This window comes from Eublepharis macularius, chromosome 4, assembly GCF_028583425.1.
Source record: "Eublepharis macularius isolate TG4126 chromosome 4, MPM_Emac_v1.0, whole genome shotgun sequence".
Taxonomy (NCBI): Eukaryota; Metazoa; Chordata; class Lepidosauria; order Squamata; family Eublepharidae; genus Eublepharis; species Eublepharis macularius.
The window spans coordinates 97,268,047-97,289,698 of record NC_072793.1 but is presented as its reverse complement, the minus strand read 5'-3'; the positions used below and the strand labels follow the sequence as shown (position 1 = coordinate 97,289,698).

The window sequence follows — 21,652 nt, the reverse complement described above, 5'->3', positions numbered from 1 at the left end:
TTTCTGGGAAAAGAGGTGGTGGAACTCAGGGCAATCTAAACTCCCCTCTGTCTGGAGATCAGGGGGCGGGGCCACCACCCATGTGACCATTTTCAAGAGGTGCTGGAACTCCCTTCTACCGCGTTCCTGCTGCAAAAAGCCCTGGTGGTTAGAGTGTCAGACTAGGATTTGGGATGACTGGGTTTGAATCCGTACTCTGCCATGGAAGCTTGCCAGGCGATACCTTTCACCTACCTCATAAGGTTGTCATTGTAAGGATGAAGTGGAAGGGGAGAACAATGTGAAAAGCTGTTTGGGGACCCAATCAGGGAGAAAAATGGGGTATACTAATAATTTTAAAAGATCATAATCCAGCTCCTTCTCTTCCTGTTACAGTACTCTGATGTCACAGGGCTGTGATGTCATGTGACTTCTGGTAACGTATTTGCATTGTAGAGGGTCCTATACTGCTGTTGAGGGTTCAAACTGTGTTCCGGACCTGGAAAGTTTGAAAGCCATTGCTATAAAAAATAAAAATGACAAGTTCTTTTAGGCTCAGACCAATTCGTTTGCCAAGCCAAGGAGAAAAAGGTTGCATGGTGAAGCAGCTCAGCAATCCAACTTTCATATGGGGCAGTCCTAGTTTCAAAGACATATGTAAATTGCATGGATGAGTTTGCGGTTGCACATCTCCTCCCGCACAACATGTGATAATTGTCAACTCTGGTCTGAGAAATATCTGGAGATTTGGGAGTGGGGGTGCCTGAGGAGAATAGAGTTGGGGGGGGGGGGAGTTCAGCATGGATATGGTGCCATTCAGACCCCTTTTAAAGCTACCATAATAACATTCAACTTAATGCCCACTCAGAGCAGTTTACAAAGTATGTTACTATTATCCCCACAATTACCCTGTGAGGTTGGTGGAGCTGAGAGAACTCCGGAGAGCTGTGACTGACCCAAGGTCACCTAGCTGGCTTCAAGTGAAGGAGTGGGGAGTCAAACCCAGTTCTCCAGATTAGAGTACCGTCACTCTTAACCACTACACCAAACTGGCATGGTCAATAATTGAACCATTTCCTCCAGGATAACCCATCTTTGTAGTCAGATTAGTGCCAATTCCAGGAGAACTCCAGGCCCTACCTGGAGGTTTTCAGCCCTTTGTGACATAGAAGTCATCTGTGAATGTCCATAAGCACTGCTGAAAAAAGTCTGGATAGACTGTATGAGCAACGCCTACATGAGAACAAGTATACCAGTGTGAACCGTATGCTATGCTAAACACCAAACATTACACTCTACATAGGATGGCAAATACAAGTTAAGAACCTCACATGAAGTTGCCAGTCCAGCGCTGGCACTTGATGGGAGGTTGTAGAGGACAGGGACCTACCTGATTGGTGGCATGCCACCCCGACGTCCCTTCTGGCACAAACTGGTTTAACTAGAGTTTGAGGTGAATCCTATAGTGTTACACTCAGGAATTTTTTCTGGGAAAAGAGGTGGTAGAACTCAGCGGGTTGCCCTCAGAGAAAATGGTCACATGGCTGGTGGCCCCACCCCCTGATCTCCAGACAGAGGGGAGTTTAGATTACCCTCCACACCGCTGGCGTGGAGGGCCATCTAAACTCCCCTCTGTCTGGAGATCAGGGGGCGGGGCCACCAGCCATGTGACCATTTTCAAGAGGTTCCGGAACTCCATTCCACCGCGTTTCAGCTGAAAAAAAGCCCTGTGTTTGACCCATAAGAGGAAATCGCAGGAGTTTTCCCCTTATATCATGGGAGAACTCTAGCACAATTTTCTAAGGTTGGTCTTTTGGTTTTCTGTGACAGACACAGTAAAAAAACCTATCTCAATGTTTCTTTTTCCCAGACGACACATTATACTTGTGAATGTGTGTTTCCATTGTTTTAATCTATTTAGATTTATGCTTATTCTAAAAAAAACAGTGGTGGTGGTTATACTTAATATGGAATAGATAGAAATCCTATCTGGACTAGCTAGAAAACTATTTCCATTGCATAAAGCAGGAGAAGGGAGATGGTGGTGATTTTTTCTTCCTGAGTGCAAATAAATGCTTGATCCAGGGGCAAATTAAAATAGAAAAAACAAGAATATTGTTTTGTTGCTTTTCTTTTCTCTCCTTTTCTTTAAAGATACCCTGATAAAGATCTGTCTGACAATTACTGCCGTAATCCTGACAGTTCTGAGCGTCCTTGGTGTTACACGACAGATCCTGCATTAGAGCGGGAATACTGCCACATTCGGAAATGCAGTAAGTTCTGAGGTAAAAGGTACACTCAATGTTAAGGATAATGTCACCATGAAATCCATGTTTGCTGGGTCTTACTCACCCTTTGAGGTGATTGCCATTGTTGTCAGTAACTATAGAGAAATGTCAATTTGGGCTTTGGGCTTGTTCTGTTCCTCAGCTGGACCTGTAAAGATGAAACAAGGAGAGAATAAACAAATTTCAGGTATGGCCCGGGTTGGGGAGGAGAATGGGTGTACTTCACTGGGTTCAGGGTATACATGAGATGATCTGTTTAACTCATTTCAAAAATGATTTTTTTAAACTTTTCCAAAACAAATTTTAAAAAATTCAAACACAGATTTCCTCTCCCCCACCCATGTGTCATCTTATGTATAGGATCAGCTCATGTGTGCAGAGGAGCTTAGTGACAGGCCCAGCTCATGAAAGAGGACACACTTTGGACTTAATATTTTGTACTGAACCTTTGAAAGAAGGCCTTATGGTTGGAGACTTGGCTTGAACCATGGTCTAACCATTATCTACTGAACACAAAAGTGAATATGGCCCTGACACCCCACAAAAAGGGGAGGCCCAATAAAATGGTTTGCCCACAAAGGTTCATGGATCCTTCTAGATTCCAAAATGCCCTGGGGGGTGGGTTAGGGTTCCAAGCACATGCTCTATTGAGGCTGCGGTAGGAGCTTGGAATGTGAAGCTCCTCAAAACTATTGACAAGATTGCTGTTTGCTGACCTCTCTGACCCATGGGATGGAAGCCAGCCCTGTAGTTTAACATGGAGCTGAGTGACCTAAAGAGGGGTGAACGACTAGTACTGAATCTGATAGAGCATGCTACAGAGCCAATTGGAAGATCTATAAAATGGCAATAAGAGCAGTAAAGAAACGGTATTTCTCTGCAACCATCACATCAGCTAGTTCACACCCATCCAAATTGTTTATGATGTCTCATTTTCTAACTCCTAAATCTGAACAGACAAGTAGCTGTGATACCTTTGCAGAGGTTTTTGCTGATAAAATAGCATGAATATGGTCTGATCTGGATGCCAGCTGTAATATAAGCGAGGAATTAGATGCCATCAGTATGTGGATGACACCCAGCTGTATATCTCACTATCCAAATCACAACAGGTTGTAATAGAAATCTTGGGTCGCTGCCTGACAGCTGTGGTCAAATGGCTGAAAGCAAAATATTAAAACTGAACATTGACAAGACAGAAGTGATGCTGGTTGGGAAGGTGGAGATCTTGAGGGACATTGTACGCTGTCCTTACTTTCAATGGAGTTCATCTGACTCTTGCAGACTCAGTTAGGAGCTTAGGGGTTGTACTGGATCCAGCACTACTGCTAGAAAAGCCAGTAAAAGCAGCTGCAAAAAATGCTTTCTACAAATTCAGTCTAGCCTGAAAGATGGCCCCCTACCTTGACATTGTCAGTCTGGCCACCTGGATCCATGACATGGTAGTATCGAGACTTGACTACTGTAATGCACTGTATACAAGTCTCCCATTTAAGTTAACTCGGAGACTCCAGTTGGTGCAGAATTCATTCATTCATTCATTCATTCATTCATTCATTCATTCATTCATTCATTCATTCATTCATTCATTCATTCATTCATTCATTCAATGTCATTTATAGTCTGCCTTTCTCACTGAGACTCAAGGCAGATTACACAGTACAGTCAATATGAAGGACATTTCCATAAACAATGCCATAGGGTAAATAAGTACAAGTTTACTAAGACATAGCATTAGCAGGAATCTAATACAGAGTTGAAGAAATGCTGAAACAGAACATAAGCAATTCTAGGATAGATATTAGACAACATATAACTACCCAGTAGGATCATACTTGAAACACAGATAGCACATAGGGACACATACTTAAAGCAACAGATAGTATATAAGGCAACATAGTAGTGAAGTATATGGTCCCTAACTCATTAGTGAAGCATCTGAAACCTCTCCCTACAATACAGCCCTCCTATCTGAGTAAAAAAGCCCTTTTAAATAATTTGGTTTTGCATGATTTGTGGAAAGCCGGGAGGGTGGGAGCTCTCCTGAGCTCCTCAGGCAGGCTGTTCCACAGCTCAGCTATTATCAGGAGCTAGAAGGAGCATACATATTACTACCATTCTGCAGTCATTCCACTGGCTACCTATCAGTTACTAGGCTCAATTCAAAGTATTGGCTATCACATACAAAGCTCTTCATGGCCTTGGTCTATCATATCTATGGGACCACCTTTCACCCTATGTTCTCTATGGCAATGTCACTCATCTGAACAGGGCCTTCTGCAGATGCCACCTTGCACATGGGCAAAATCAACAGCTGCCTGTACATGTGCATTCTCTGTGGCAGCACCCACCTTATGGAATGGCCTACCTGAAGAGGTCAGGAAAGCTCTCACTCTCCTCACTTTCTGCAAACTATGCAAAACTGAATTATTCAAGAGGGGTTTTTACTCAGATCAAAGGGCTGTACACTGAGGAAACAGTCTCAAAGAGTTGGCTTAGTAAAGGGATAGGGACTGTACACTTTACTGCTATGTACTGTCTGCTGCTTTAAGTATCACCCTACTGGGTAATTTCTGGGTTGTTTTAATACGTCAGGCTTAGAATTGCTTGTGCTCTGTTTCATCATTTTTTCAGGCCTGTATTGGATTTTTGCTGGTTTTAAATCTTTGCACATTTGCATTTATATACCCTATTATATTGTTTATTGAAATGTCTTTGAAATTGACTGTATTGACTCACACTGCATAATCTGCTGTGAATCGCAGTGAGAAAAGTGGACTCTAAATAATGTAAATAAACAAATAACTAAAAAAGAAAATTAATACCAAGCCTAGAGAAATTATGCATGATCCTTGCATAGAAATGCCCCAATTTGTGGAATGAAAAAGTAAGGGAAGGTCCAGTAGCCAACCTAACCACCAACTTTCCACCCCCCCTTCCCTACATCTGGTCTGGTACTAGTGCTCTGTGTTAAATACACCCAATTGCAGATGCTGCTGTCCTCAGAACAAGTGGAACAGAACAGATTTTGATTCCAATATTTATCTTGACTGTGTGAGGTTTATTCTGATGTTGAGGCATCAGGGGGAATTGAAGAAAGGCTGTAAAGCCTAAGCCTAAATGATTCTTAATGTACTTAGTGAGGACTCGTTCAGGAGGCCAAGACACTGACGTCTGAAACAAATATATCACCCCCGCTCCTCAGTGCACATTTGATGCTCTCCAAATCTAATCATGCACACAGATTTATAGTTTGCTGAGACAAAGTACATGCACAGTGTTAAAGTTACTTGTGTAACAAATTCCTCCTCTATTGCTGAAATACTCTAAAAATCAGTTTTATAACCTCAAATCATTACATTTTATACCCTAGATTGTAAGGATATATACTAAAGATTGCTTTTTAAATTTGGCTTCAAAATAGCTAATAAATTAAAGGCATTTGAGGGTCCTCCAGATCAAATGTTACTGATATTTTTTCTGTCTTATTTATAATGTTGGCTTTTCAGTATAGTTATGATTTCAGTTTATTACTCTTTTTTTTTGCTTTGTGATCCACCTCAAGGATCTCTTGGGGAGTATAAAGTGGGAATGGATACAAATTAGGAATAAAATGAATACATTTGCTGTCATTTAATGGTTCCCAAAATGACTGCCCTGTGGGGAAAGTAATTCCTCACACAGCTTGCTAAGGATTCATTAGAGAGGTCGCATATTACAAAAGCCAGCTGATTCTAGGGCATTACCGTCAGTCCTAATTTATGAAAACACAGGTACAATTCAGTAGAAGCTTCCTTGGTTTGAGCTAGCACACACTCAATAGCACTTGGCGTGAAATATATGCATCAGCTCCTCCCTATGCATGAATTGGTTTGTCCATTAATAATCAATGGGTTGCTAAAAAGAGGGATGTGACCAGAGGCAGATAGAAATGTTGATGAAGTTAAATGCTTTCAGTAGAGAGACCACAGTTGGTTGCTACCTTCTCTTCTATCCTACCCCCAAGAGATTCTATGCCTTTAACAGGCAGAAATTCAACAATTTACCTCATTATTGCACCTTCATGTTGGGAAAAACTGCAGCTGTTAATGGGATAGAGCATCAGTAAGGAAAAAGAGTACATTGCAGTGTACAGGCCCTCCTTTTGTTTTTTGTGTCCCTGAAAGCAGAGAAACGTCCACGCCTCACTACTAAAACCAGTTGCTTCAGGCTGAAAGGAGAAGACTATCGAGGCGAGGTGAACACCACTTCAACAGGCGCCCCTTGCCAACGCTGGGACTCACAGGCACCCCACCAACACAATTTCCTGCCTGAGAAATATGAGTGCAAGTAGGCTGGGGGCATATATGTTTGGAGGTGTCTGTCACAAAGAGGATGCTGTGTGTGAACCATATACTAAATAAGGCTACTGATCCATCCATAAGTGGGTGTGTGTCTCAGACAGAGGATCTTTCCCAAACCTGCTAGCTGAGAGCCAAACTGGATGTGATGGCATCCTTGTGGGCGCCTCAAGGGAGCCGCCGCCATTTTAAAGTAATTTTAAAATGCTGTGAGGGCTGATCAGGCCTGCAGTGCAGCAGGCTGATGCACTTTTGTCCCCATCTCCCCATGCCTTATCAACTATTGAAATGGGCACACATACCCCACTGCTGTTTTAGCACCTGAAAAGGCACATGGGGGTGTGGGGAGTAGACACAAGAGTGTTACGTTGTGGGCCCAATCAAGATTAAGCCTTTGCAGCATTTTAAAATGACTTTTAAATGGCTATGGTATCACCATCACATCTAGTTTCGCCCTCTGATACTTTAAAGATAATGCTGGGGATTGAACCTGGAATCTTCTGAATGCAAGGCATATGTTCTACCTCAGGGCACAGGCCATTTTTCTAATGTGTGCTGCCTCCATGCCTCTGATGTGAATTTGTCTGAGGAATAAATGCCGGACCTCTTTCACTCAAAGCATAACTCATGTCTCTTGAACAACAAGAGAAATCCCAGAGTATGAGGAGCATATTAGTTATGGAGCTGGCGGGGTTTATTCTTCTAGGAGTTGCTAGACTTAAAATGATTTAATGCAATTGCTATGGTAGCCACTCCCCCATATATATAAGCTCTGTGTACCGACACATTCAGTGGGTACAGCTTTTCATGCAACTGCCAAAATCTGCACCTGTGGAATTTCTGCCTGTCATACAGCTGTTAAAGACACAGCACCTCTTTCAGGGAATCACATGTAAATCTTACAAAGGGCTCCAGTTCAGACTCTGGGTAAACATACTGCATGCTGTGTTTCTGAACTATTTGCCCCTGTAGCTTAAGAGTATGTTGCCCATCAAGAATGGTGGAGGGTAAAAACTGCCCATGCCATCTGTTGCTGGCTTTGCATAAAGTGTAGCCCAGCATGTGAGCTGTTTTCCATTCATCTCAGCTGCCTTTTGACTCTTTCTAAATACAAGATTTTCTGATTATTTCAAAGTATATACATTAAACTCACACTGATTTCAGCTGATATCCAGATTTCTGACATTGACAACATCCAATGTCTGTTTTACTTCAGTGCTCCATAGGTTAATGGTATATTTGTGCAACCATTTTTTCTAATTATGCCACGGTATTTATAATCACTATAGTTCTTTTCATGTGTTATTTTTTCTGGCATTCCTATCTCATGTACTGGGAAAGTATTCTATGTACTATCCTTATGGTATGTGCAATTGCCATTTTGTCTGAAAAGGTGACACATATTTTTCAGCTTTGGTACACATAAACTCATACCTCAAAAATCTGGGTTTCATGTACCATATACTATGGCTGGAAAATGTTGCCTTTGTCAGACAAAATGATGATTACATGTACTGAGAGGATTGCATGCAGCACACTTTCCTGGTACATGAGATAGGAGCACCAGAAACATAATGCCTGAAAATGGCGTATGCCTATGTAGAACTGTGTCATCTGATGGGAAGAGCTGGGTTGTTTCCAACTCAGAAGCAAAGAAGTAATCCTCTTGTTTCCCATTCTAAAATAATCCAAAATCTCAAAATGGGGATGAGGATAATGATTTGCCCTGGGCTTGAAAACTCTCATTCTTTCTGGCTTCAAAATTGTCCCTACGTATGGCTACCGGAGCCGTGACCTGGACGGCCTGGACTAGCTCCATATTGTCAGATCTTGGAAACTAAGCAGGGTCAGCCCTAATTAGTACTTGGATAGGAGATGGCCAAGGAAGTCCAGGGTCATGCAGAGGCAGGCAGTGGCAAACCACCTCTGAATGTCTCTTCCCTTTAAAACTCTACAGGGTGACCAAAAGTTGCCTGTGACTTGACAGCACCATGTCTACCAGAAGCCTCCAAATCCCTTTGATAAAACAGGCTGCATTAGCACTACTCAGTGCCACAATCCTGATGTAGAGGCAACATGGCAATTAATATTCATAAATTAGAGCACTGCGGGATTCTAGAGAGTGCTACAACCCCAACAGTTGATCCCAGGATTTCTTTGAACTCCTGCTGCACATTTGGAATGGTGAAGACGCTGTATTGTTTCCCCTAGAGACCTGAAGGAGAATTACTGCCGGAACCCAGATGGCTCAGAGGCCCCCTGGTGCTTCACTACCCTTCCCCACCTGCGGATGGCTTTTTGCTTCCAGATCAAACGCTGTACTGATGATGTGGAAATAGAAGGTGAGAGCTGGCTGGACTAATCTGCAAATGAAATGTTGGACCTTCCAGCAGGGATTCCTTCCCCTCCCACACTTGGATGGATTCCTGGAGGTGGTTTCATACAAATTAACTGTTGATCATACTGTATTTTTGCTCAGTGAATGTCCTACATATTGATTATATTGTATTCACTTGCAGTGTGTAATCTGCCCTGAATCTCAGTGAGAAAGGCAGACTATATATACATAAATGCCCTGACCTGGATAGCCCAGGTGAGCCTGAACTCGTCAGATCTCAGAAGCTAAGCAAGGTCGGTCTTTGTTAGTAATTGGATGGGAGACCTCCAACAAAGACTAGGGTTGCAGAGGCAGAGTGCTACAACCACCTTTGTTAGTCTCTTGCCATGAAAACCCTGCCAGGTGTTACCATTAGTCAGCTGTGACTTGACGGCACTCTCTACCACCACCACATATAAATAAATAAATATTAAATAATTCTTTCACTATAAAAAAATTCTTGTATTTGGGACTGTATTGTTGAGATGGATAGAGGACCCTGGTACTGTTGATGTGAAAGGTGGGCATCTGTGTCAGCACTCATGTGGGTTTCTTATCTCCCCCCCACTCCAGATTGTTACTATGGAAATGGAGAAGAATATCAAGGCACTGTCAGTAAGACTCGGAAGGGAATCACTTGTCAGAAGTGGTCAGAGCGATCACCTCACAAACCCCAGTGAGTGTTCAAACTGGCATGGAAAGGCTATGGGTGGTGGGCATCAATACCAGCTGGGAACTCGGTTTAGTTTGTGGCTCTCAACCAGAACCTTGAAAGACAATGCCACTTATGGTCCCTGTTTGCCTGACTCGCTCATCAGAGGAGTCGGAAATAGCTGATAGATAACTCAGATGCCTGGCACTCTTCTGCAGGGGAAAACCTGCATACTGACTCTGGAGGACCTAGGGCAAAAAAAAAAAAGAGTGAGCGCTTATATTCAGTGTACTGCTATGGTTTCCAGAGGGTGAGCAAGTACTCTAACACTCATTTGTTCCCTCCTGAAAAAAGAGTAGCAATAGTGCTACTAGGCTTTAGATGGCTGTGGCATCTTAGAAGCAAAGATAGTGCTTCTAAGTGGTAGGCATGGGCCTTTGGGTAAAATAGTCCACCACTCCCAATCTTTGGGGCCCCTGGCTACCAGCAGGCTTGGAGAGATCCCTTTGCACAGCCCAAAATATTGGGCATCCCCCAAGCAAGAGAGCCAGAGACTCCTGGCAATAACAAGATGGAATTAGGGCTAGTCAAACTATTGTGATTTCGTTGAAGATACATGTATGATCATTTTGTGGGAGTAATTCAGACTGTTTTCCTTTTTAAAAAATCAGGTTGTCAAGATACATTCATATGAATTGCATTTTAGTAGCTCTATATCACACAGTTCTGTAATGCTGAAGGGTGGGACTGCCTTGCTCCATAGGATATAATCTTGGTGTGTTGGGGGTGGGAGAGAATAACTGTCCTCTGCTTTTTAGAAAGGGGTCAAAATATGCAGTGTATCACTGTATAGTGAGAGCATATACAGCCTTAAAATAATTATATTTTAAAAATAAAACAAGACGTGTACAAAATGATGGGCAATGATGTGGAGGATTGTAGCCTTTATTTGTGTTCAGTACGTTAACAAGATGTAAATAACTACATGAGCACTCCCTGTAAAAAAGTAAAACTAAATTAACTCCAAAAACTCACTCCTACTGGAAGGGGTTGTGTGGTTCATTGCTAGTGATGTCACAAGCATTCTCCAATCAATCTGTGCTGCAGTCACATTCCAAGCTGCACTTGCAATTGCATTGGAGTCATTAGCTGAGGAGGAGAGTCTCCTTCAATCAATAAAATATTGCTTTTTGAGTTTTGGGATGTTGAACTATCTGCCCAATGAAAGTGCTTAGAAATGCCTGAATAGTCCACAACAAATAACTAATTTTCAAGGCTATAGATATTCCATTGTTAGCTATTTGTTGTGGATTTTCAGGCATTTCTAAGCACTTCCATTGGGCAGATAGTTCAACATCCCAGAACTCAAAAAACAGGAAGTCCGGAAAGGACCTGAGGGTGTGGCAGGGGATAGTAACTTGGAAACGTACAGAAGGGATGATGTTCTGTCTTTCTGCTAGGATCTTCCCTACTATGTTCCCCACTGTGCGCCTTGAACAAAACTATTGTCGCAATCCTGACAATGATAGTCATGGACCCTGGTGCTACACAATGGACCCCAGAACCCAGTTTGATTACTGTGCTATTGAGCCATGCGGTGAGTCTTTGAAAATAAAGTGAACAACACTGTCACAGTGGCCGGTCAGTTACACTGGCTGCGTCCTCTCCTTTGGTGCCCAGAGGACCAAGACAGGCCTCACTGTCTTCTGACCATTCAACAGTCTTTCTGCCAGGAAAGGCAACTTGTGCCCCACAATAGGATTTGAGTCCAGTAGCATCTTAGAGACCAACAAGATTTCCAGGGTATAAGCTTTCAAGAGTCAAAGCCACCTTCTTCAGATAGAAGAAGAATGGAGCTCCCTAAGCCTTTGTATCTCAGTCAGGAGGTGAGATGGGTGAATTAAAGAAAGGGATGTAGAGGTACAATGCATCTCATTACAGCAGAAATTAGCATGTGTAGTGAGGTAAGAATCCTGTGTCTCTATTCAGTCCACACAGCCTACTTTTCACTGGCTCCAGTTCAGTTGCCAGGCATTAACTGGGATAAGCCAGTTAATGTACTTGCATGTGTGAACAACCTGTTTTTTTTCTTCTTCAGCTAGTAACAAGAAACCCTCTATCTTGCTGAATCCAGGTGAGTTGTCTGTGTACAAACTTGAGTGTTCCGATAAATCATTTCAGGGGGAGGGAATGCAGCTGGTTGGGCAGCTGAGGCCCCCCACATCTCTGTCTCCAGGTTGATGTGTCAGTAATCTTCAAGCATGAGCATTTGTGTTTTTAAAGCTACTCTAGCTTGACTAAAGGTACTCAGGCTTGACTTGCTGTAATTCCTGCTTGCAGAGAACGTAGTCTTTGACCATTGTGGCAGGAGGGAGGAGCGCTGGTTCAGCAAACGGTCTCGTATTGTAGGGGGGCATGTTGGAAACTCACCCTGGACTGTCAGCATCCGCAATCGGTGAGCAAAATACAAGATTCCTTAGGACGTGGTCCATAAAAAGACCTGAATGGTATGACGGGGAAAGGTATTTAAGAGGCTTCAGCCAGTAGACAATGATGAATTGTCCACAGTCCCTATTTCAACAGTCCCTATTCTTAAAAGTGAGGTCTCAGATCTGTGGCACAGCCTGTCTCCATTTATCCTTATGCCGTCTGCATTTTCCAAGTAGCAGAGTGCTGCAAATGGGAAAGTTTTTGGCAACTAGTGGCAAACTGTTTACTCTTTCAAGATGTTACAGTGCTGGCCTGGCCGAATGAAGGTGTTTTCCTGAGACCAAATGTAAGCACAGATGCCACATCAGCTGTTGCATGGCTTCAGAGGAAAAAATAATATATGTGAAACATGGGAGCACTGGATAAGAATTCAGTGACGTTGGAGGCCATATTGGGAAATGAGTTCACTGAGTGGAAGCTGACCCCTTTTCCACTGTGCTGTGTACTTTCTGTTATCCAGGGAAGGAATCCATTTCTGTGGAGGGTCACTTGTGAAAGAGCAGTGGGTCATCAGCACACGCCAGTGTTTCTCCTCCTGGTAAGCATTGCCTTCTGCCACTATTTCTTCTGGGTCCCTCAAAAGACCTGATGGTGAGCCTATATTTTTTTAAAAAAATTGCTTGAGCATAATTCCTGATGTAACTGATTACAGTTGCTTTCCTTGCTTAAAAAGTTGACTATGCATCCATTCACACAAGTAATTTTTCCTAGACAGAAATCATCTGTGTGGGAAAAAGTGCCCCATATGAAGTACTGATGTCTCTTCAAAACAGTTCCAGAGCATCTCAATGTTTTGAAATGCCCAGTCTGCAACATCTACAAAATAACTCCCAGTTTGTTCAGGAAATGTGCACCCAGGTCACTTTCAGAAGCTAGAAGCATGCAGCAGATGGCATTTATGGACAATATGATGACCAGTGATCAGATGAGAAGGGGTGGGGGTGAGAGCAAGAGAGAAGAGCTTGGACAAAAGCACTTGTTTATAAATTGCAGAAAATAGTTACTTTTAAATATTATAGTACAACATCCATCCAGCATCATTTTAGGTTCTTAAAAACAGGTAATAAAAATATCTAGATAGCTGCAGAAAGGTACTATGAGGACAAAAGGAAAGATAATACTGTGCTTTCTTTTTCTGAGGTACATATATTTGGGAAGCTGCTATAGAGAGTGGGAATCCTTGGCAGCTCTATGGAAATTTTTGTTTCTCTTCCTGACAGTGATGCTGACTTATCAGGGTATGAAGTCTGGCTTGGCACTATCTTTAAGAACCCTCGCCCTAATGACCCTGAAAAACAGGCCATGGCCATCCGTAAGATTGTCTGTGGACCTTCTGAATCTCAGTTGGTGATGCTGAAATTAGAGAGGTATGTGGCTTTGAGGAGGATTTTGTATCTCCTACAGAAAGAATGTGACTTCCATGTTTTATGCACAATGATGTGGGATCCTAGGTACCTACTGCACCAAAGTTTGGAGCCTGTGATTTGTTATTCTGGTTCCAACATGAAGAAATCAAGTGGATATTTTGGAAACTTCTAGTCTTGGGGAGGGAAAGCTTAACATCCCATTGCCATGGAAGTTAGGACGTGTTGGGAGTGGAGAGGTAGTGGGCAGTACTTGGAAGTCTCAGCAAGTTCCAAATCAGCCGATGTAACATCATGGCCCTTGTTAAGGGAATATCTCTTATAGGGTGCAGCTGGTAAGAGTGTTGGCATACTGCTTGAGGGAACTGACAGATAAGGGGGATCATGTGATATGATGTGATGCAATGTATAAATTGATAGGAAGGGTGACCAAGAGTAAATTTGCAAGACTATTTCTAGGTGTCTGGTAGGTAGCTCCCTTGGACATTGTAGGGGTGATGTCCTCAAGAAGCTCCTACCCATTCCGTAGCATGACAACTGCAACCTGGAAGGGGGCTCCTGGGTCATCAAGGGCCGCTCCTAATAAAAGTAAGAAAATTCTGCCACAAAACTATGTACCGTCTAGTCACCCTCGGATAGGCTTTTGTATCATTCCCCCTAAATGAATCAAAAGAAATTTTTGTATAATTATTATTGATACCTGCCTTGTTAAATATACCCTATTTCCCAGCCATGAAAAGCTCCTGAAATAGGTAACAAAGCTCCACAAGCGATGATGTCACTGTCCTAGATGGTTTCTACATGGGAACAAGCTTATGTTGTTTCCCTGTTACTGGTGTGGCTGCCAGTTCAGTGCAGCAACAACAGGGCTGTCACATGGCAGGTTTCCCAACAGTTTCACTGTCCCAGTCCCCCAGTAGTAGCTGTCCCTGATCCCATGGGCCACTTGGGCCCTTTTCAGTTTAAAAAAATTGTTAATTTCATATTGCTATATCAATATGTTATAACAAGAAGTGCATCTCTGTGATGGAAGGGGCTAGGGATTTACTTTTTTTTAAAAAAATGAAAGGTGAGAGTTCACAAAACCTGTTACATTTAATGTTATAATGATATGAAATGGACTATTGTTTAAAAAACAAAAAGACCCCCAAGTGCTGTGGGGAGGAAATGTCCACTGTTGAGACAGGGTCAATGAAAATGGTTGCCATGTGAACTGGGAAATCCAAAATTTCCCACCCATGCAGCAGTCGTCCAGGCTTTATTGCGATCTTTTCCAAAACATTGCAGCAAAGCAGGTTTGAGAAAGATCAGAGAGAAGCCAGGGAAACTCCAGGAGGTGCACAAATACAGCACAACACTGTAGAGAAGTGGTGGCGGGGGGGGGGGGGGGCGCAGCGGGGACATGCAGATAGCCATTGTGGAAATGGGCCTACCATGCAATCTCTTCCAGGGTTACGCACCAGAAAACAGTATGGAGTTACCATGGCACTCCATGAATGAAGTTTCAAGGAAGCCTTTTCAGAGATGTTGCATTAGACAAACTGTTTCTACGCAGGTTATTTACCCCAAGTTCATAGAAACATAGAGGTGGAAGGTATTCCAAGGGTGGTCTAATCCAACCCCTGCCCAATGCAAGAAATTCACAGCTACCTTTCCCCTTCACCCCCCTATGACCTCTGCTCTATGCCCAGAGGAAGTAATAGAGTTTAATGCTGTTGCTCCAAAGTTAGGGAAAGATAGCAACCCCCCACCTCCTGAATGGCTGCCATGTGGGTGAGAAATTTTGGATTTTCCCTGTCCCACCAACACAGCAGGCATTTCCCTAACAACAGCCATTTCCTACCCCATCATAGTGGCGGGGGGGGAATTTTCCCGTTTCTGCTGCAGCACCTGCACACAGTACCTCCACATAGAGCAGCAGAAACAAGAACACCACCCCCACCCCCTGCACTGTTTTTGCACAGGGAAGAATGCTTGGGAGAAAATCAGGAGCTCCCCCTTCTCCTGCTGCAGCTTTCCAAGCCCATTTGCCCTCTCTCTATTTAAAAAAATAGAAACCATTCCCTGGAGCTGCTGTGTGACTGTGCAGAGCACGGGTTGGCTCTGTGGCAAGCTTGGAAAAGAAGTAATGTTTAGAGTGACCAACAGTTTACCTGGAACTGGTCTGCCTCAGGGTCATTTTTCCTGTGGGAACTGCATGTATACCTGTAGTATGAAAAAAATTCATACATCTTGTAGATAATAAAAAATATATATACTTAAGAACTTCAAAATATGCACCTCCAATCAGGAAATTTATGTTGTCAAGTGTCCTTGTTATGTTGTATCATAATAATAATAACATTCGATTTATATACCGCCCTTCAGGACAACTTAATGCCCACTCAGAGCGGTTTACAAAGTATGTCATTATTATCCCCACAACAAAACACCCTGTGAGGTGGGTGGGGCCGAGAGAGCTCCTAGAAGCTGTGACTGACCCAAGGTCACCCAGCTGGCTTCAAGTGGAGGAGTGGGGAATCAAACCCAGCTCTCCAGATTAGATTCCCATGCTCTTAACCACTACACCACTGAGGAATCTAAAAACTAGCAATGAAGAACAAAAAAATAACAAAAAGGCAAGTGCCCCCCTGATTAAAAACTTTATAGAGCATAATCATCATCCCATGGATCTGTCAGTCTGGGCCATTCAAATAGTAGGAAGCTGTTACTTTTAAACATTTTCTTGTTTGTTTATGTTATTTATAGTCCTCCTTTCTTGCTGGGACTCAAAATGGATTACACAGTGTAGGATTAGCTGTGACACTCAATAAACAATGTGATATGGGCAGCAATATATTTTGAGACTGGGTACTTTGGTTTCTCATGGGTTCAATGAGGACCTAGAACTGCTGCAAATATATAGATAAGAGACCTGCTGCATTCTGCCTTCTTTTTATTATTCTATTATTTTTATTATTCTATAATTATGTGATATTTTGTGCTTGGGACATATTATTTTAATTGTATGTGGGTGGACAAAGTGCTATATTGCTTTGCTAGCTTATATATATTTTGTTGTCTGCAATATGATATTTGTAGTCACTGGGATATTTCAGCTTGTGAAACATTCTTACTTCTGCTCATTCATTCAGATGTCTTCTTAAGTGTTTTTAATACCTTACGTTTTGACTGTTTTCATATGATTTTGTTTGTTTCTTTTATATCATATTTCAGATCCCCTGAAGAAGCTATGGCAAAACATAGGCTTTTTAGTATTCTATCAATAAATGTTTTTCCCCTCACTGCACTATCAAGCATTTGACTTGGCTTTCTTTTGTCATTGTGACTGGTGCAGCCCTTTTGTTTTGCTGTTGCAATGGAATAAGTAAGCATTTGCAGTATTCTGCAAAAAGCTTAATCCTGCACAGACAGGTTGCTGCACACAATCAGCTGGTTATGAGCAGGGTGTTGAGGCAGGCTGCATCATGTCATGTGACCATGAATCTTTGATCTTTGTGTGAATGGATTTATGCCTCCCCCGCCCCTTCTCTCCTTCTCTCTGCAGACCAGCCATTCTGAATTCACGTGTGGCACTGATCTGTCTTCCACCTGAGCGGTACATTGTGCCTGAGAATACCAAGTGTGAGATTGCAGGATGGGGTGACACCAGAGGTACCAAACAGGCAGAGGAAAGGGGAATATGTGAAATGGGGAGGAATGTGGTTTGCACTCACCCTTCCAGTCACCAAACTACTGTCTCTTACCACCAAAGTCCTATCTCTTACCACTCTCTTACCATTTTCTCTCCCTGCTTCAGCATTAGAGTTACAGTGCAACTTGTCTCTCTCTCCTGCCCTTTCATTCTACAGTTCACTTATACGTATAGTCTCTCTTTCAATGAGACAAATTACATGAGGACACTCAAGTGAAGGGAGGCTCAACGTTTGCTGCAAATCCAAGTTCTAAAAGACAGATTGGAAGGCTTTGTCAGTTTGCCTCTCTACAGAGCTTGCAAATATTGCTGCTCATAGGGTTTGTTTATTTCCTCTTCGCTACTGGGACGGCTCTGTCAGTTTCACCTCTGGTTCTAGGAAGCAAAGAGGAAATAAGCAAACCCTCTGAGGAGCAATATTTACAGGCTCTGTAGAGAGGGAAATTGACAAAGCCTTCTAATCTGTCTTTTTAGAACTACGCTTCCAGGCTAACATTGCGCCTCCCTTCACTTGAACATCCTTGTGTAATTTGTCTTGTTTAGAGAGACTCTTTGCTGAATGACCCTAACTCAGAGGATGCATAGGTTATCCCTGATATCCTGGCCTAGGCTAAGTGGATACCCTGCAAGCCATCTCATCTGACCTGATACTGCACATTCCTAAGCCTTTTTTTCTGCTTCTCCCTCTACCTCCCACCCCACAGGGACTGGTAATGAAAATCAGCTCCATGTAGCTGAGCTGACTGTCATGAGCCATCAAGAATGCAAAGTGGCACTTCGAGGCCGTGTGAAGGAGAGTGAGTTGTGTACAGGACCCCTGCGTATAGGTGTCGGGGCCTGTGAGGTAAGCAAGGCAAGAATTTGGGGAGTGAATTGAGCTGTAAGTGGTGGAGAGTAAAGATATAGAGGTATGGTGGTGGGAGGCAAGAAAGGAAGGAGGATTTCCAGGGAGGGGGAACAAAGAAAGAGGAGGTCAAAGCAGTTTTTGCAGAAGGAAGAGGAGAAGGGGGTGGGGGGAGCTGAGACAAACAAGCAACAGGAAACAGGCCTTCTAATGAGAGAAGGAGCAGGACCTGCAAATAAAGCATCTCATGAATGTATCTGAGCAAGTTGCAGAAATAGGAAGAAACACCACAGGACAATGTTCGAATCATATCTTGAGAGGTGTGAAAGCTGGTTGTGTTGTCCTTTCAGGCTAGAAGTTGCTGTTATTGGAACTCTCTCTTGTTCTCTCTGACCAGGGTGACTTTGGAGGCCCCTTGGCCTGCCTGACTCATGACTGCTGGGTGCTAGAAGGTGTGATCACCCCATCCCGTGTATGTGCTCGCACAGACCAGCCTGCTGTTTTCACCCGTGTCTCCCTCTATGTTGATTGGATCAACAAAGTGATGAAGTTGAGCTGAGCTTGCTGGAGCCATCCTGAAGCTGGGCCCCACTACAGGTTTTGAGAGCCCCTGGCCAGATACTCTCCAGTGCCCACTCTAGCACACTGCCTCTTCTCTTTTGTGCACACAGGTGCACCCACATTTTTGTGTTCATGCTTCCTTCAGCCTCATTAGGGCCAGCAGAGGCAAAAGTAATGTGAAAGAGTCATGCTATGCTGCTTCCAGCTCTGGTCCTTCAGGAAATCTGAGAAGTAGAGGCATCTAGAACAATCTGGAAGAGGCTTCTGGGGCAGTCACACATTTCCTAACGGGAAGGGGTGGACCAAGTGTTGACAGTGGGCCTTCTGCCAGGCCAGTGCCTGACCATGCTGAACTTTGACACTGACAGTGCATGAAAGCCTTCTCTTCAGAGCTTTGGGCAGGAACTGTCTTGCTCCCTTCACCCACTTGCCAACGGGCTTCCCATTCTTGATGTACAAGTCCTATATTTGACATCAGTGTTACCAAATGGGACAACATTTCTGAAGTCTGGATGTGACTTTGGGACCATCTCTACAAGCATCTGCCCCTCTTGGAGTATACAAAGAATTCTTTCCATCAAATGCTATCATAATTCAGACCCTTCTCTCCTGCTTCTTCAGGAACAGCTATTATCATGATAGCACAGGAACAACAATATAGCAAAACAGCTTATTCCAAATTGATACAATATTCATTTATTTAAATAGGTTAAGGGTTATGTTTGTATAGTGGTATTACCACACATATATTATCAAAATGTTTGAACAAAAAGCATTGAGGTGTAAGGGGCAGAGACATATGTCACCCTTCTAGGAATGTCCACTGTCTGATGAATACATTCTTCCCAGAAGAAAAATCTGTATGGTGTGTCTTACATTTCAAAATATAGGAATTATTTCTTCCCGTTAAGGTACCTCTTGGTTTTGTTTAATACAAGAACTTTCTATGTTTTACATTTAGGCCACTTCCACAGGGGTGGTTTGCCTTGCCTTGGATGCTGTTGCAAAGCAGGTTTTTACCCCTCTTCCCCAAAGCATCACGTCCCTTCTGAGTTTTCTCCATCTTTCCTGTTGTGTCTCCTAAACCTACTTTGTTGCAGTGTTTTGAGAGAGATTGCAACAAAGACAAGGGAACACATAGTGAGCAGGAAAGTTCTTATCTTCCAGTTCTGCCCACATAAGCATCATTTCCCCTACGTGAGTCCCTGGTGGCAGCTATTTCCCCACTGGAGGATGTTTTTGGATTTTAAATCAGCAATCAACATATCATTATAGTGCTCTAAAATTATAACTGACTATCATGTTCTCTGAATTCTCAGATTTCATTTTTTTTTAGGTAAGTGTTTAGTCCCCTTTTATGGTGGAGGTATGTACTGAAAGGTGCTAGACACCTTTTAAAAATGAAATGTGGGAATTCAGGGAACCTGAAGAAGAGTTATAATGTTAGAACTTATAATGTATAACCCCAAACCAAAAAAAGCCTCCCAGTGGTGCAGATGGGATGGCAGTTGTGATAGACAGAGGCATGAAAATGTAGGGAAACACATCATGGTAGAAGCCCCACTGCTGTATTGGCAACTTCTGCAGCAAAAGAGAAATGACACAAGTGGAAAACACCTTACTCTGGTTAGAACTCAACTCAGACTGACATACCACAATTTTGGGAGAAATTCCTTAAAACGCACCTTTTTCTGCATCCTGAAAGCTCTGGTTTACAGTGTCAGACAAGCTGGTCCATGCATTCACTTATTCATTCCTGGTATCTCTAGTGTTATGGGTTCTAGCAGACCCATCTCCAATGGCTTTATGGTAAAAAAAAAATAATTACTGAACCAGTTCAAGGGTGAGGGGCTTGGCCTGCATAGAGACTCTTGCTGAGGCTAGGTATGTGCAATGGTGATTCTTGATGTGCTGCACATTTGTTTCATGCTTCAGATTGTCTCCATTGTAGAATATTTGCCAGTTTGTGGTTCACTACTGCCTCTGCTCTAAACTGAGTTTATCAGGACTGATGCCATGGCTTTGACTGGGATTAATATTTATATCTATTTCCTGCTGTCCCTGTCTTCTGGGTTTCTTCTGCATGGCTGCAGAGCAACACATTAATTAATGTTTTGGACATGGTTGAAGGAGGGAGCAGATTCCCCTCACCCGTATCAAGACCCATATTCCATATGTGGTGTTCTTACTTATTATTTCTGGCTTTCCCTTTGCTGTAATTTTACTTTATTCACTCTGTAGACTTTGCTTCGCTCCATAGTATGTTTATTCTATAGATTGGCATCTCAGTAGTCCTGGGTAGCCACGCCACCCAGCTAAGCGGCAAGTGGGGCTGGGCCAGCAACCCAGAAGCTGGCTGGCCGAGTCTCACTGCCGCCACTGGGTCCTGGACCACAGTGGCCAGCAACGCCAGGGGCACACCCGGCCCTCCCAGCCAGAAGTGGGCCAGTGCCCTGGGAGGGATCCTGGGGGCGGGATCCTGGGATGGGGCGGATGGGCTATCACTTAGCTGGGGAGGCACATAAGGCAGGCAGTAGCCCCTGGCCGGGGAGGAGAATGGAGGTGTGTCCTTGCTGTAAGGGACACCCAGGCAAGAGAGGAGCTAGAGGGGGTTCCTTCCCTGACATCCCCTCTTGCTGCATCTGAGGCCTTAAAGGGGGTGCCCACCAGGACACCAGGAGCCAGCAAGAGACCAAAAAGGTGGTCTGAGGGATCAGGGCCACACCCTGGGGGACTGTTGTCATGGCCACAACACGGCAGAGGGCCCAGCAGCCTCGGTGGCGGAGAAGAACCCCAGCACATGCCCTTTCCCTCAGTTCTCCTGAGCCACCGGAGGCAAGTATACAAACGACCACACTCACAGCGGGGCAGGAGGGAGGGAATGTGTGCCTGCATGAAGACCTAGATGAACAAAAGTTACAGGTAAGTACAACACTGTTTTCATTTTCAGTCTTCTGTACAGTCTCACATTGGGAGTATAACCAGCTACTCACCAATGGAGAAGGGTGTGAGTGATTAGCCAAAGAGAGACTGTAACACAGCTGTACCCACAACTGTATCCCT

General features: G+C 43.6%; 1 protein-coding gene across 3 annotated transcripts in view; it reads left to right on the top strand.

Annotated features, from left to right (window-relative positions):
- MST1 (macrophage stimulating 1) overlaps positions 1–19,499 on the top strand; it is a 44,471-nt gene extending 24,972 nt beyond the window's left edge. For 2 of the 3 annotated variants that reach the window (XM_054977485.1, XM_054977483.1), the window contains exons 7-18: positions 2,134–2,252; positions 6,434–6,596; positions 8,819–8,949; positions 9,558–9,660; positions 11,097–11,233; positions 11,735–11,770; positions 11,977–12,091; positions 12,587–12,664; positions 13,347–13,493; positions 17,038–17,144; positions 17,889–18,028; positions 18,426–19,499. In XM_054977485.1, coding sequence (XP_054833460.1) covers positions 2,134–2,252; positions 6,434–6,596; positions 8,819–8,949; positions 9,558–9,660; positions 11,097–11,233; positions 11,735–11,770; positions 11,977–12,091; positions 12,587–12,664; positions 13,347–13,493; positions 17,038–17,144; positions 17,889–18,028; positions 18,426–18,587 — 1,438 coding nt within the window. In that variant the 3' untranslated portion in view covers positions 18,588–19,499. The remainder of the gene's footprint in view (positions 1–2,133; positions 2,253–6,433; positions 6,597–8,818; positions 8,950–9,557; positions 9,661–11,096; positions 11,234–11,734; positions 11,771–11,976; positions 12,092–12,586; positions 12,665–13,346; positions 13,494–17,037; positions 17,145–17,888; positions 18,029–18,425) is intronic. The other variant, XM_054977484.1, reaches the window with a different exon arrangement.
- Positions 19,500–21,652: the final 2,153 nt, after the last annotated feature.